The sequence below is a fragment of the Rattus rattus genome, chromosome 1 (genome assembly GCF_011064425.1).
Source record: "Rattus rattus isolate New Zealand chromosome 1, Rrattus_CSIRO_v1, whole genome shotgun sequence".
Lineage (NCBI taxonomy): Eukaryota > Metazoa > Chordata > Mammalia > Rodentia > Muridae > Rattus > Rattus rattus.
The window spans coordinates 245,789,401-245,805,330 of NC_046154.1; the positions used below are offsets into that span (position 1 = coordinate 245,789,401).

The window sequence follows — 15,930 nt, forward strand, 5'->3', positions numbered from 1 at the left end:
CCAGAAATCTAAAATTTACATGTCTCAGAAGAATAGATGAAGAAAATATAGTGTATTTATACAATAGAATATTATTCAGCCATTAAAAAAAAATTACACCAATAATTTCACAAATAAATGGGTAGGACTATAAAAAAAAAATCACTCTGAGTGAGGAGATATCCCAGACCCAGAAAGGTAGATGTGGTATGTGTACACTTATATGTAGATATTAGTTGTTAAGTCAATGATAACCAAGCTAAAATCCATTTAATGAACTCCAACACCAAAGCAGGAACACTGTCCTACACTACACCACAGCAGGGACACTGTCCTACACTACACCACAGCAGGGACAATGTCCTACACTACACCACAGCAGGGACACTGTCCTACACACCAACACCACAGCAGGGACACTGTCCTACACTACACCACAGCAGGGACAATGTCCTACACTACACCACAGCAGGGACAATGTCCTACACTACACCACAGCAGGGACACTGTCCTACACTACACCACAGCAGGGACAATGTCCTACACTACACCACAGCAGGGACACTGTCCTACACACCAACACCACAGCAGGGACACTGTCCTACACTACACCACAGCAGGGACAATGTCCTACACTACACCACAGCAGGGACAATGTCCTACACTACACCACAGCAGGGACACTGTCCTACACTACACCACAGCAGGAACACTGTCCTACACACCAACACCACAGTAGGGACACTGTCCTACACTACACCACAGCAGGGACACTGTCCTGCACACCTACATCATAGCGGAGGGTATCTTCTCAAGAAACCAGATGGGCCCCATACCATCGGGGCCGAGGATATAGGTAGAAAGGCAGGTCTGATGGGGAAGCCACAGAGCCCACTTCTGATGACTTGACTCTGGGGCCGAGGGAACACCACAGTGAGCTATCGCACAAGCTGCAAAGAGAACAGGCCTGGGCTGAATTACAAAATGACAACTGAACCCCAGAAATGGGGCAACACCCACTATCAGTGAGTAAAGACACTTGAGGAGAAAGCTCAGTAAAGGCAACTTGGGGAGATGGGCGGGTACTGGGCCCTAGACCAGCATGGCACCCTTGCCTGTGGTTCCAGAAGCCAAACAGAAAGTTCTAGGACGCAGCAATGGCCAGGAGAGCACTTAGGGGCTGCCAGCCTCTGCGTGTTCCACGTCCATCTAGAGGACAGATATTGGACTATCCAGGCAGTGAAAACCCACAGAGCTGTGGTCTGAGGACTTGAATACAAGTCCCCACACACATACCACATGCTGGCGCTCACATTTTACACAATGTCCCCAAGTACAAGGAACCTACTGTGGTTTGAATGCAAAACTTATCTACAGGAACTGAGTTGGGAGACTGTGGAATCTTTGGAAGATGGGAGTCACTGGAGGAGTGGCCCTTGAGACTTGTAGCCCGACTACTTCCTGTCCTGTCTGTTTCCTGCACTGTGAAGACGTGTGGAGGTGAGGCCTGACAGCTGCATCGCCTGCCACCATGTCTCCCCAGCCATGATTGACAGTATGCCCTCACACCATGAGAAAATATAAATGAATAAAACCCTTCCTCCCTTAAGTTGCTTCGTGTCGAGTATTTGGTCAGGAGACAAAGTAACAAACACAGCACCTAGGCTGGAGGCTAAGATGAGGAAGGGCCTGTTCACAGAAGGACAACCAGAAGAAAACCCAAAGAAGAGGTGTGGGTAAGCAAGAAGGAATGTGGAGAAAATGGCTAAGAGCAGAAACAGGTACCCACCACCAGCCCGGAACTGGAAATGAAGACCTGCCACCCCCCAAGCCACACCCAGGGCTCCCTGGAAAGAAAAAACGTTCATGTTCACTCACCCTGGTCAGACAGGAAGTCCAGCATGGTCTGCAAAAGGAAGGATAGGTGCCGAACAGAGAGTGCGGGATTTCCCATCCTGCGGGAGGCATAGACCAGCTCATGCAGCAGACGCATCTGAACGGCAGCCCAGCCTCGGTGTGTACCTGTGGCAAAGGTCAGGAAGCAAGAACTCAAGGTCACGTGTGAAATGTGGCAGCTCACAGACAGCACCTCATCAACTCGAACAGACAGACCAATTACCACCGCCACTACAGCCCTCCCCACTGCTACCACCCCGCCCCACCACCCAGAACCGGCCCTCCCCAAGTACAGTGCTGCCAAAGAAGAACATTTTTCATACATCAAGACTGTCTCTGCCGGGGACAGAGCTCAGTGGTAGAACATTTGCCTAATATGGGCAAGGGCCTAGGTTCCAACCCCAGTGTAGAAAGAAAACTAAAACAGACGGCAGACGGCCTTCCACCATCCTTTCTCTCTTCTATGAAGACTTCAAAGCAGCCCACTAAAATAACCAGGATGCACTTCCAAGAAAAGATTGCTCCCAGTGCATTTGAGTAATGGAGCGACATTTTCTCAACAAGTGATGACCCTGGATGAACCATCACAATCAACAATCAAGAAGATTACTCTGAAAGCCACACTGCTCTGAAGCATAGGAGAAGTGGAGAGATAAATACATAACGAGGTCACCCAGGACCCGCAGGCCCTCCTTCCCAAACGGCCCAGCACATTTGAACGTAAAGGTAGGAAGATGGTACACAGCCCACTTAAAAGCGTTTCCTTAAGAATGCAGAATCCTATGATTCTGGCTCCTTTTGGCAAGAGTTACTAACTCGACAGATTTTCCATCCTAAAACTTTTCAGAAAGAAGATGTGGACACAGGGGTCCCTCATAATGTCATGAGACTCTAGGGAGCACAGGCAAACTGGGGAAAATGACTAAGTATAGTCAGACATGTTGCAGGTCTGCCATAAGCAGAACTACCTGGCAACCCCCAACCTCCCTAGGGACTGTCTCACTAGCAGATGGTCCACAGGGAGCCCAAATCTCACACACACACACACACACACACACACAGAGAGAGAGAGAGAGAGAGAGAGAGAGAGAGAGAGACATGCATGCACGCACACACTCACACGTGTACATGTGCACTTATACCAAGAGTCTACACACTGGGATGTAAAGACTCCCACATGAAGAATTTTTAATTAGCATACATAGTACTAGACTTCCTTGTGACATTTTAAGGGTCTTTTATTTTGATTTTAGATTTATTATCTTATGTGTGTGTGTTTATCGCATGCATGCTGGGTAACCATTGAGGTGAGAGAAGGGTTTTCAATTCTCCTGAAACTAGAGTTACAATGGTTTTGAGTCCCCACATGGGCACTGGAAACCAAACTGGGATCCTCTACAAGAGCACTGAGCACTCTTAACTGCTGAGCTGTCTCTCCAGCCCCCATGACACTTCATATATGTTTGGTTTTGGTTGGTCCTCTCTTACCCTGCTCTTCTCCCCTCTCACCCTGCCTGGCTTCTTCACTTGTATGTTCCAGCCTCAGTACCCATTCTCCATGTCACATGTGTTCTGTTACCCTGCTATTTGACTTCCTAAAAAAACCTCCTTTTCCCCTTACCTTGGCCTTTGTAGTTTCCTGAACTCTACCTATACTCCTGCATATGTGCATATATGTAGTAATTAGAAGGCAGGGTAGACTTATGAAAAAGAACACATATGTGCTGTGTGTCTTCTAAGCATGGGTTTCTTCATTTAATATTTTCTAATTCCATCCATTTTCTTGCAAATGACACAATTATTATGTATTATTCTTTCTGGCTGAATAGAACAAAACTATGTGTGTGTGCCGCCCTTTCCTTATCTGTCATCAAGTGATGGTATCTAGGCTGGTCTATTTCCTTGATATTGTGACTAGAGAAGCAGTAAGCACAGATGTGCAACTCTATGGTAAAATATTTCACATCTATGCCAGGAATGACAAATCTGGGTTATATGGTAGTTCCATACACACGGGGTTGGGGATTTAGCTCAGTGGTAGAGCGCTTGCCTAGCATGCCCAAGGCCCTGGGTTCGGTCCCCAGCTCGGGAGAAAGAAAAAAAAAAAAAAAAAAGAACCCATACATACTGATTTCCACAGTGGCCACACCAATTTACATCTCTACCAAAGAGTTCCTCTTTCCCCACACCGTCCCCTCATTGGCTGTTGCCTTTCCTGAGCAGCATGACATGGAGGGCCAAAGTTTTGACTTGCATTGCCCTTCTGAAATATGAATGTTGAATGCTTTCTAAAATATTTACTGGCTATCTGTGTTTCTTCTAGCAACCTTGCTCAGATTGTCAGCCCATTTCTGATTGGCCACTTGGGTTTGCTGTTTAATTTTCTTTTTTTCTTTTTTTCGGAGCTGGGGACTGAACCCAGGGCCTTGCGCTTGCTAGGCAAGCGCTCTACCGCTGAGCCAAATCCCCAACCCCTGATGTTTAATTTTTGAACCTTACATATTCCAGATCTTAAGCTCTGTCTAAAGCATAGCTGGCAAGGTTTTCTCCCATTCTACAGACTGGGACACCCTGATGACAGTTCTGTTTGCTATACAGAAGCCTTTTAATTTCATGGTATCCATTTGCCAACTTTTGGGGTAACTCTGTTTGAGTTGGGGTTCTATTCCCAAAGTTCTTGCTTATACTGATATCTTAACATATTTTTCCTGTTTACTTCTAGCAGTCTCAGCGACTCATTCTTTAAGATATCTGATCCACTATGAATTAATTTTTGTGCAGAACAAGAGATGCAGTCCTAACTTTGTTCTTCTAAGGGTGGTCATCAAGTCTCTGCAGAACGATTTGTTAAGTAGGCTCCTTTCTCAATGTGTGTGTTTGACACCTTTGTCAAAAGTTAGACATCTGTGGCTGTGTAGGTTTATTTCTGAGTCCTTCATTATGCTCCATTGGTCTATATGTCCGTGTCTGTACAGTACCATACTGTCTTTGTCACTATGGCTCTGTAGTAGAGTTTGAAGTCAGATATTGTAAGGCCAGGGGTTTTTTTTGTTTTTTTTGGGGGGGAGGGTTGTTTTTGTTTTGTTTTGTTTTGTTGTTCCTAGGATCACTTTAGCTGTCTTTTCTGTTTCTGTATGAATTTTATGGGTTTTTTTTTCTAGTTCTGTAAAGAATGTTATTGGAATTTTGATGGAAAACAGCACCAAATCTATAGAGACTTTAATGTATACACTGAACTTGCCCTCTACACCCCAATGTGATCTCAGCACTTGAAAGAAGGTCAGGCACTTGGAGCCTTAACGCTGCCCCCCCAGTGACTGTCGTGAGTCCCTGATTAGCCAATATACAGGTCATAAAAACACATATAGGTGGATTCAGGCTCAGACAAGACGGATGCTCGCTGGAAACCTCCAACAGCAACCAAGAGTTGCAGCTAGCACACAATTCCTGAGAAGCTAATGCACTAATGCATGAGAGAGCGTTAGGTGGACAGTGGGGCATGTACACTGGGTGTGGAAAAGCCCACAGGAGGTACAGATGCTGCTGAGTGCTGTGGAGACAGTGGAAGGGAGTACGTGTGCCACATGAGCTAGGGCAGGCAGAGGAGGAAGCTGCAACAGGGAAATAATAGTTCCACCTTGTCACGAAGCTATGAGCAGCCCACTTAAAGTGCTTTAGCCATTTATCCTAACTTCTCAATAACTGCTAGCTGATAAATGCTAATATTATGACTCAATGAATGTAATGTGTTTAACACACAGCATCAGCCTCTGACTCTGCGGGGTGATTAATGATCCGGACTACTCCATTATTGCACTGAGCGCAAACCCTCGATATACGGATCTCTACTGCTGTGGTGATTGGGTAAAATTACCTTCTTGTACGTCAACACCCACCCCCACTCCTGCATCATAAGTCCCTGGACCTGTAGATTGTCTGGTGCTTCTTATGATACCCCCAAAACAGAGGCTTGCACAGACTGGGGCGTCCCGTCAATGTCGACTGACAGGTGGAACAAGCACCACACATCACCTGTACTACCTGCTGAGTGTGGATCGCCAATTCCTGCATCCTAACCTCTGCGATTGAGATGTTCCATGTGCTGGCCCTGGCCCCTGCTGACCTTGTCTCACACCACCGTGTCCTGCACAGAGGTCAGCTGGTTACAGGCACAGCAGGGCCCCCGTAAAGCTCATGATTCTGTTTCCTCGTCAATCCCCCATTGCATTGCCTTGGCAGCAACAGTGTGTCTTATTCATCCAAGAATCCTTAATGCCTGGCAAGAGGCCTGGTGCATGATGGGTACTTAACTAGCATGTAGGTCAAGAGGAGAGCCTTTTGCCAGAAAACCCCCTTCTGTCTTAGATGTGCATGTATAAGTATGTGAGGTTGAAGTGGCATGACTCCGGGGATTTGCTGGGTGCTGGGATCTCTTTTGCTGTTTTCTCTAGTCCCTGTATATTTAGGATACTTCATAATAACATATCAATTGAAAACCTGGAAACTGACCCAGTACCCACACAAACACCTCCACAGTGCATCCCAGGATGTGACAGATCTCCCAGAAACTTCCTGGAAGATACAGTGGTGACAACATCTTGTATCCATAAGGAGAATAGCAAATGAGACATATCCATGCCCTGTGTGCATCTGGTCAAAGGGGCTAGGACCAAACACCGCAGCAGAAGAGCATTTTAGGAGGGTTGAGAGTCCATGCCATGACTAAGCTAGTCATCCCTTCAAAAGGCTCCAACTCAGGCTGGAGAGATGACTCAGTGGTTAAGAGCACCGACTGCTCTTCTAGAGGTTCTGAGTTCAATTCCCAGCAACCACATGGTGGCTCACAACCATCTGTAATGAGATCTGATGCTGTCTGCTGGTGTGTCTGAAGACAGCTACAGTGTACTCATATACCATAAATAAATAAATAAATAGTCCTTTAATAAATAAGTCTTTAAAAAAAAAAAAAAAGGCTCCAACTCTCATCCGTCTCACCCAAGAGCTCTTTCCCATGTAAAAAATCACTATCACTCAGTTATTCTTCCAAACGGGTAATGGTCCAGTTACTACCACGGGCTCACATGAGTGAGAGCCCCCAAGGGGGACGGGACTTCCTCAACGATGACTTCCTGCACACATGGTGCCTCCTCTGTGACCCAGAGTCCTCCCACGAAACACTGAAGCTTTCATAAAGACAGAGACAGGCAGTATTTGACTCGTGATAACACTCTCTTCGATCTTGTCAACCAATCAGGCTTTGACAGCTGCCATTCAGCGAATCAGTTCCAAGACTCATTCAGAAAAGCTCCTCAGCAACATTTACTCTCTCCTGCAGGAGAAGGCTGAGCAAAAGGCTGAGCAGAAAGCAAGATGGAGAAAGCTGCTCACACAGGAGCACAAATAAGATTAAGATAGGAGATGTAGTCCCGTGGGCCAGCAAATGCACACAGCACATGAGCTCAGAGCATGGCTGGGCTGGGCCTCTCCAGCTGGCGGGCGGGAAGGCTCAGCTCCCAAGCGAGACAGAAGCCACTTCTGAACCTGAGAGATCTGACACCCGAGCTTTTATTCACAAGCACAGGGTTTGGGTAGATTTCCATTTAATACTCTGAGAAATGTTTGAAGTGGAGACGGGACTTAGAGTGGTTTTTATTGTCTAGAAATGCAGCCAGCTGACAGTTACCACTTTAACTCTACTGTTCCTCACTTCTTTCATGAGATAATGGCAAACACATCTCCCAAAACAAAAGTCCGAGTAAAAAGGACAGAATCGCCTGAATTTTTCAAAATAGATATGTTCCCCTCTTCAGCGGCAAGGGACAAATACAATAACTGAGCACAGCACCGCGATGACTGCTTGCTGGGTCCAGCCCTTTATCCTGGTATTCACATGGACACCTTCAGCAGGATGCAAGAGACAACGGGACTGGCACTGTGGACATGGCAGGATGCTGGACAGGTAGCTTTGAGTAACCGCAAGAAGTGCCAGAGGAGAAAGGGCAGGCATTCAGGAGCCAGGTAAACAAAGAGATCCCATCTAGGTAGGAGAAACATTGGAATTCTCAGAACAAAACAGCATCCAGCTGGAGGGTGCCCAGGAGCCCAGGCAAAGGCATCCCTGGAAAGGAAGAGCTACCAGAGGCCTCGGACTGGTGTTCCCGGATAGGCTCTGTGTAGAAAGACAGGCTTACGACAGCTCTAAGTGTGGCTTTGCACAGAGCCCAAGTGTTTTTAGCCTGAAGCCAGCCCGGAGTAAAGTTCAAAGACCCCAAGGGAAAGAACAGCCGTTCCAGTCTCGCCTGCAGTCCCCCGAAAGCACACCAGATGAAGGCCTGCTCACGGGCATGTCTCAGCACCTTAGAACCCTTCCCGCCTCTCTAAAGTGACCATTTGGTGCTCCAAAACGCTCCTCCTCCCTCTCCAGGTCCTACCCTCAGCACATCAAACCTCTCTATCACACAGCAGTCGGCCTGGACCCTCCGCTCTCTATCACACAGCAGTCGGCCTGGACCCTCCGCTCCCCCCTCCTCTCTATCACACAGCAGTCGGCCTGGACCCTCCGCTCCCCCCTCCTCTCTATCACACAGCAGTCGGCCTGGACCCTCTGCTCCCCCTTCCTCTCTATCACACAGGGAAGTCGGCCTGGACCCTCCGCTCCCCTCCTCTCTATCACACAGCAGGCGGCCTGGACCCTCCGCGCCCCCCTCCTCTCTATCACACAGGGAAGTCGGCCTGGACCCTCCGCTCCCCCTTCCTCTCTATCACACAGCCTGGACCCTCCGCTCCCCCCTCCTCTCTATCACACAGGGAAGTCGGCCTGGACCCTCCGCTCCCCCTCCTCTCTATCACACAGCAGTCGGCCTGGACCCTCCGCTCCCCCCTCCTCTCTATCACACAGCAGTCGGCCTGGACCCTCCGCTCCCCCTCCTCTCTATCACACAGCAGTCGGCCTGGACCCTCCGCTCCCCCCTCCTCTCTATCACACAGGGAAGTCGGCCTGGACCCCCTCCTCCCCTTCCTCTCTATCACACAGGGAAGTCGGCCTGGACCTCCGCCCCCCTCCTCTCTATCACACAGCAAAGTCGGCCTGGACCCTCCGCTCCCCCTCCCTCTATCACACAGCAGTCGGCCTGGACCCTCTGCTCCCCCCCTTCCTCTCTATCACACAGGGAAGTCGGCCTGGACCCTCCGCCCCCTCCTCTCTATCACACAGCAGTCGGCCTGGACCCCTCCCCCCTCCCTCTCTATCACACAGCAGTCGGCCTGGACCCTCCGCTCCCCCTCCTCTCTATCACACAGTCGGCCTGGACCCTCCGCTCCCCCTCCTCTCTATCACACAGCAGTCGGCCTGGACCCTCCGCTCCCCCCTCCTCTCTGACAGCACCTCTGAGTCTCTGATTGTCCAGACGCCTCTGCTCTCATCCCAATCAATCCCATCAAGCCCACAGGAGGGCCACACCAGTAATGGACTTCTGCGCAGCTGGACGCTGGCCTTAGAGGCTCTCAGTACTCATCCCGTCTTCTTAGACCGCTTTCACGCCATCCTGGGGAAAGGTCAGACAACTTCCCCTAACACGGACAGCAGCCTGAACACCGTCCTCAGGGTGCTCTCGCTACAGGGGAAATCCAACCCTCCTGTAAGCCAGTGTCCCCGAGATCCAGACACACAGAAAGCATGAGGTAACTTGGCAAGAAACAGGTTAGTCATGTCAAAACTATGTGTAGTAACTGTTGGAAACAGGTTAGTCACATCAAAGTAGTTCCAAGAGGCCACAGCCTGTCTTCATGTGGGTCAGACAGGCGCCCTGAGCATGTGCAGCCACATATATGAGGCCTAGCAAGGCTGGAGGTGGAGCAGACTCACCCAGCCCCGAAGTGGGCAGAAGCCATGCAAGCACAGCCTAGAGGCCCTGCAGAGACCATCGCTCTGCGTGGCAGCTGCTCTAAATCCCACAGAAAGAACAGGAAATAGCACTTCAATGTGAACAGCTCCTTTTCTGTCATTTCCAAAAGGGACAATTTTTTTCACAAATAAAAAAATCCCTGACTGTCATACTTACCATAAAGCTACAGTAACAAAGGCAGTGTGGTTTTGGCAAACAGACAAACAAAACAATTGATAGAATGAAAAGGAAAATGCAGAAATGCGCCCACGTCCGTACACTCAACAGCTCTGAAAAGGAGGTTGAGAGGCCCAGCAGAGCTAGAAGGCCTCCCAGCAGACCAGCCGAGACACAGGATGGCCACCAACTGACCGTTAAAGCAGGGTCACAACTGCAGACTTCACAAATAGTAGACTGCAATGGACCTCCAGGGAAACAAAAACCTCTCTAGAAGTTTCTACATGTTTATGGAACCCACACGTTGATAAGTGAAAAATGTGGGTGGCATTTGGTATAGTAACAGAAGCTTCGATACAGCTCCATGAGGCAAAGAGCTGACGAAGTAGATGCCATTAAAACTGAAAACTGCTGTTTCGCAGATAAGCTACCAAGAGAATGAGAAAACAAGATGCATGCTGGGAGAAAATATCACTAAAGGACTCTTCTGCATGTGATGGAAGCAGAGAACAAAAAAAAAACCTTTTTTAAATGGGATCACCAGAGGAGACATTCCAACTACAGATAAGCATAGGGAGAAATGCTCGATATACTTGCTAGACAACTGTAAATTAAAACAAGATTCCAACACTTAGAACACTAAGGGTACCAAATACTGGCCAGGACTCGGAGCACGGGTAATTGTCACCCACTGCCTTTGGGGCTGAAAAATGCTATAGCTGCTTGGGAAAACAGTTCATCAGTCGCTTATAAAACTGCACAAACTTGAACCATGTGACATGGCCACTGTGCTCCTGGACATTGACCTGCCAGGTGAATGCATCCTCACAGAATCTTCACGTTGGCTGTTTATGGCTGCTGTATTCACGAGAGGCCACCTCTCAGGCAACTAGGATTTGTGAGGTGAGCATACACAGGTCTGATACCATTGTGCAGAAAGAAAGGTGTGGAGTCCGTGAAAGGATATGTGGCAGCGGGGGCCTGGGGCGAACAGAGTGCAGGAGATGGATCCATGTCACCAACCACTGAACGAAACCCGCAGACTATGAGCGAGCCTGGTGCGAGCTGTGGACTTAGGGGAGGACAGGCTAACTTGGGTCATCGGTTACTGCAAAGGCTCTAAGTCAGCCTGAGAACAGGACTGGGTACCAGCTGGTGCTAGTATCAGAGTCATGCTGAGGCTGGTCGGGCAGCGTCCCAGTCTGTCTCACTCCATACTCAGTCCTGCTATGAGGAACGCCAGGGTGTGCAGAGGACAGCACTTCCTTCGCCAGCTCTGTTCTCTATACTTCTCTTCCGAAGAGGAAGAAACTGTCCTAAGCAGGCTGCCAAGGTGACTACTAAGAGGCCAGGAATTCAGGAATAGCTTGTCCTAGTCACGGGTCCCTAGACACTGGGTACTCTGTCAGTACATGCCCATGCTTCCCGGAAGACCACACCAGCCCTTTACCGTTTCACCCACTTTCAGTTGGTTCCCACGTAGGCCTCTTAAAAACATACTAGCCAGAAGACAACAGTCGGGCTCGTTTAGATTCTAAAGTTCTTCATCGAACTCAGTCAACTCTTGGCTCCCAGAGGTCCTACCATTCCGTCCTCACTCACCATCACCCTTTCTCTTCCTTCTCTTTCTGCTTTCCCCCACTGACCAATGCCCTGATCCAGGCCCAGCTGACACCTAAGACTTCCTCCTTTCTTTTTCCACAGCCATGGGGCTCCTGCAGGATCTACACAAAGCAGGCGCTTCCCCATCCTCTCAGACTTAAAGACTCTCAAACACCTGCTCACCCCCTCCACCTCCACACCCACCCCCTCCCCACCCCTGGCATCCAGATTCCCCTCCCCCATTGATGTAATGTCCTTGCTGCTGGAACAAGGGAGGGGAGCTTCTGGAATGACGCCCACCATCTTCTGAGTGCTAGAGATCTGACTGGAGTGGAAGGGGGCAGCAAGGGCAGATGGGAGATGACTCTGCAGCGCCTAGGGCAGCCTGCGATGGTCACTCCATTTGGAGACTTTAAGCAGCTGGTATCCCCAGTTTCCATGTGGCTTTCTGCCTAGAAAGTGCTCATGGTCTCAGCAGTGCTTATGGACCTAAGAGAGGGCCTATGGTGGCAGCTGCAGCAGAACTGCTTGGACCATGGAGACAGCCCAAGAAGCATGTAGAGGGCCACAGAGACCAGAACAGCTTCTAAAGGGGCAGCCCATGAGGCTCCTGGGTTAGAAAGACAGAGATCAGCTCTAATTCTCACCACCAGGCACACCAGTCTACATGCCCACTCGCCCTAAGGGGTGCTAATCATCCAACAGGAGCTCAATAAACCTTGGATCCAACCCATCTCTGGAGGGGAGAGAGGAAGGAGGTTACAGAAAAGAAGGCAGGTAACGGAACAGATGGAAACTTCCACTGAAAAAAGCATATTATCAGACAATTACATGAGCTCTGGAACAGAGCCTGGCTGAAGGAATCCAGATGTGGCTGAAGGCTGACAGGCGCTCGGAGCACCCGCGTGTCCATCCCAACTCACAGCACAATGTTCAGCTCAGTGACCACTGCAGGGACATTGCGGGCTCTGCATGATCATCCTGCCTGCTCTCTGCTGCCTCCTCCAGCTCTTCCAGCACATGAAGAGAGTAGGTATCCTTCTAGAGGCTTCCTCTGTTCCAGTAGCAAGAGCCAAGATCTTCTGGAAAGAGTCCCAGATCCTCCTCTTGACCCCTCGCACACAACCCTAACAGCTAAGATGAGAACAAGGGACAGGAGCCACCAAGATGGCTCAGCGGGCAAAGCTTTTGCCTCGAAGCCTGACGACCCAAGTGCCGTCCCTGAAACCATGTGGTGGGAGAGACACAATTCCTACAACTTGCCCTCTGATCTCTGCATGCACACACACCACAGCACCCATGAACACAGAATAGATAAATTTATTAAAAGAATATATTTTTAAGGTCAAGGACAAAATCTACTTCAAAGTGACACCACACAACAGTGTGTTGAGTTGAGGATCGAGAGTTCCAGGCCCCTGAGCCAGTGAGTTCAAGGCTAGCTTGAGTTGCATCATGAGACCTTGTCTCAGAATAGTTAAATCAATGAAAGGCACTGTCTAGAGTGAATCACAGTCACTGATGGTACTGAACACAGACAAATGCCAAGGTCCATGTTTAATGTTTTTTAAAAATAACCCTCAGTAGGGGTGCAGGATGGAGGAGATGTGGCTAACAAGGTCACAGGGGAGACAGGATCTTCCGTGAGCCTAACATAAAAGGACAACACCGCAGGTCACATGAATAGAAAGCAGCCCAGTAGACCCCAGCCTACCTAGCTCACTCCCATGACTACAGGGAGGCAAGATATTGTATGCTCTACAGACAAAATTCCAGGGCTCAGTCCATGGGACTTTGCAGACACTGGAGTGAGAGGGGAGGGGCAATACCTCCCTTCAGAAGCCTGAGCACAGGTATCCCACCTGGCCACCAAGTGACCACTCACCCAGGCCAGTCTCTCCTCAACAGGTCATGGCCCAGCTCCTCCCTCTCTTTACCAATCTGAAGAGCCCCTTGTCCTGTTGGTCTACAGCTTCTTTCCTTATCAAACCCTAGGACCCTGCTTACTTCCTAGGAAGCACCTTTTCCCCTCAGCAATAAAGACATCTTGACACCACCTTGAAGTACTGTACTGGGACAATGATGGATGGGACCACATCTGAACCAGGACTGCCTAATGATTCAAACATCCTCCCCCAATTCTTCCTCTATTTAAGCCTAAAGCCCACCTCCATTTATAAGAAAAATGGACTTGGGGCCACTGGGCCCTTGATCTGCTCCTTTTTGTAAGATGACCACAATAAATAAAACTCTTGTCTGTGCTTGCCTCAAAGATAGGAGCTCTCAGTGTGTGCTCTGCCAAGGGTTTTGGTCAAGAGCAGCAAGTACCCAACCTGGCCTGCCCATCACCTACCCTTTGTGGGGAGAGGGGTTCAGACAGGGACTGTTTGGCTCGTTCAGACACAGGATCTCTGTAGCCCAGACTGGCCTCAAATTAATGCTTCTTCTGCCTTGGCCTCTCAAGTGCTGAGCTTTCAGGTGGAGGCAACTGTGCCTGACCCTCCTATTACCCTTGCCCATGAAGTCCTATTGACTTGATTGTGGCCTGGGCTGCTTTCACAGCTTGCACAGTCTCTGTTGTCTCGACTGTAGCCCAGAGACTGTAGCCCAAAAGGTCTCGAAAAGTTACCACTCTTCACCTTTCAGCCAAGCAACTCCCTTCTAAAGATTCTGGTCTGCAGGGGATGGAGGTGTCAACAGGAAGTACTGTCAACAGGAATGGCAACAGGAAGTACTGGCAACAGGAATGGCAACAGGAAGTACTGGCAACAGGAATGGCAACAGGAAGTACTGGCAACAGGAAGCTCTGCTTGGGAAGGTCTGGTGCTGAAGAGTCTGGGGAGGATGACATCTACACACTATTCATGTGAAAGGGGAAGAATGGGATTTGTGATTGAGAGTGGGAGCACTAGGGATCTGTCTGCATCCTAGTAAGATAATAGCACAGAGGACGACTCAATTCTGTCTTATTGAAAGCCCACACCATCTCTAGCTCCAGGTACCTATCTAAAGCAGTAGTAACCAAGAGAAGGAATTTGTCTCTGATTAATTAGACTTTGGCCAAACGGAGCACTGTATTTGTCTAGTTATTAGACTTACAGCTATAATTTAACATTTATTGTTACTACAGAATCAGAATCTGCCACAAATGCATAGCTAGGTGTATACACATACATCCACATGTGTTTATTTTGGAAAGGCACATTGATATTTGCTAACCTAACAAAACTTCATGAGTGAAAACATTAGGGACTTAATGCATTATGTTGATGACAGACCATGCTGATGGCTTCAAGGGCAATTTCTGACCTCCACTAACAAAGATATAAAAACAAAGGCCACAAGGCGGGCTCCAGGACTTCATGTCAAGACACCACTCTTATGAGTGGCTGTGTGAGGTAGGGCGTGGCCACTTTTGAACCACAGGTGCCCTCCGCAGTCTGCAACACTCAGGGGCTGCTCAAGGCTAAATGGAAATAAAGCAACCTCCACCCCACCCCAGGTCATCATGGGTACCTTTGTTGAAGTCCTTGGGGTCTAGTGACAGACTGTAGCCAGGCAATGTCTCCAAAAGGAGCTTGTAACAGGCCCTCCAGCCAGGTTCTGCGATGCTTGGGGCCACGCATTGCATGGCAGCCACGCGCTTGAAGAATGCTGACTTGCGGTGGAAGCCAATCAGCTCGTAGAGCTCGGACAGGATGCTGTAGCGCTGGATTTTCTCTTCTTCAGAAAGCTGAAGCAGAAAGAGGAAGCAAGAAGCTTTTGAAGAAACTTCCAAAGGGAAAAAAAGAAATACACCTGAAACCTCTTTCCATAAAGGAGAAGAGAGAAGATCATTGTGACACAACAATCCTGAGGCTCTAGGACCCCTGTGAGTACCCCAACACAGCCACCCATGAGCAGTGGCTCTAAGGTTATCCAGCCTTTTGCTAAGAAGGCCCAAATTCTCAGGCATGAGAAGGTTATCACACAACACATGTGGCATCATTCATTCATGAGAAGGAACAAGAGTACATCATGACAGGAGGATTGGGGAATGGACTTTGCTCAGCTTCTCAGTGCATGACATGTGGAGGCACATGACTAGAAGATGCTAATACCACCTAACTTAGACTTGAGACTTCCTGGCTTATTATAGCATGTTTCCTTCTGTCAAGGCCTAGTAGATCCTAATGGTGATCGGCAGTAACAACTCTGGTAGGTTAGCACCCAGTGTAGCCTACAAATGACAGGCTTTATTTAATCAACTTGCATTCCAGAACTAGACCCACTCCCTTGACAAGGTCTTGAAGCATTCCATCTTTCAGGAAAGCTTTAAGATAGAAAGAAGGTTAACAACTCAAAACAGTTTCAGGAAGTCCCTGAAACCGACTAGATTCACTAGGTCCTTAAT

At 48.9% G+C, this 15,930-nt stretch overlaps 1 protein-coding gene across 2 annotated transcripts in view; it reads right to left on the reverse strand.

Moving 5' to 3' along the window:
• The window catches only part of Trappc9 (trafficking protein particle complex 9), a 464,527-nt gene that overhangs the window by 403,868 nt on the left and 44,729 nt on the right, over nucleotides 1-15,930 (reverse strand). For both annotated transcript variants that reach the window (XM_032916426.1, XM_032916420.1), the window contains 2 exons: nucleotides 15,054-15,270; nucleotides 1,858-2,001 (listed from right to left, as the gene is read on the reverse strand). In XM_032916426.1, the coding sequence (XP_032772317.1) occupies nucleotides 1,858-2,001; nucleotides 15,054-15,270 (361 nt within the window). The remainder of the gene's footprint in view (nucleotides 1-1,857; nucleotides 2,002-15,053; nucleotides 15,271-15,930) is intronic.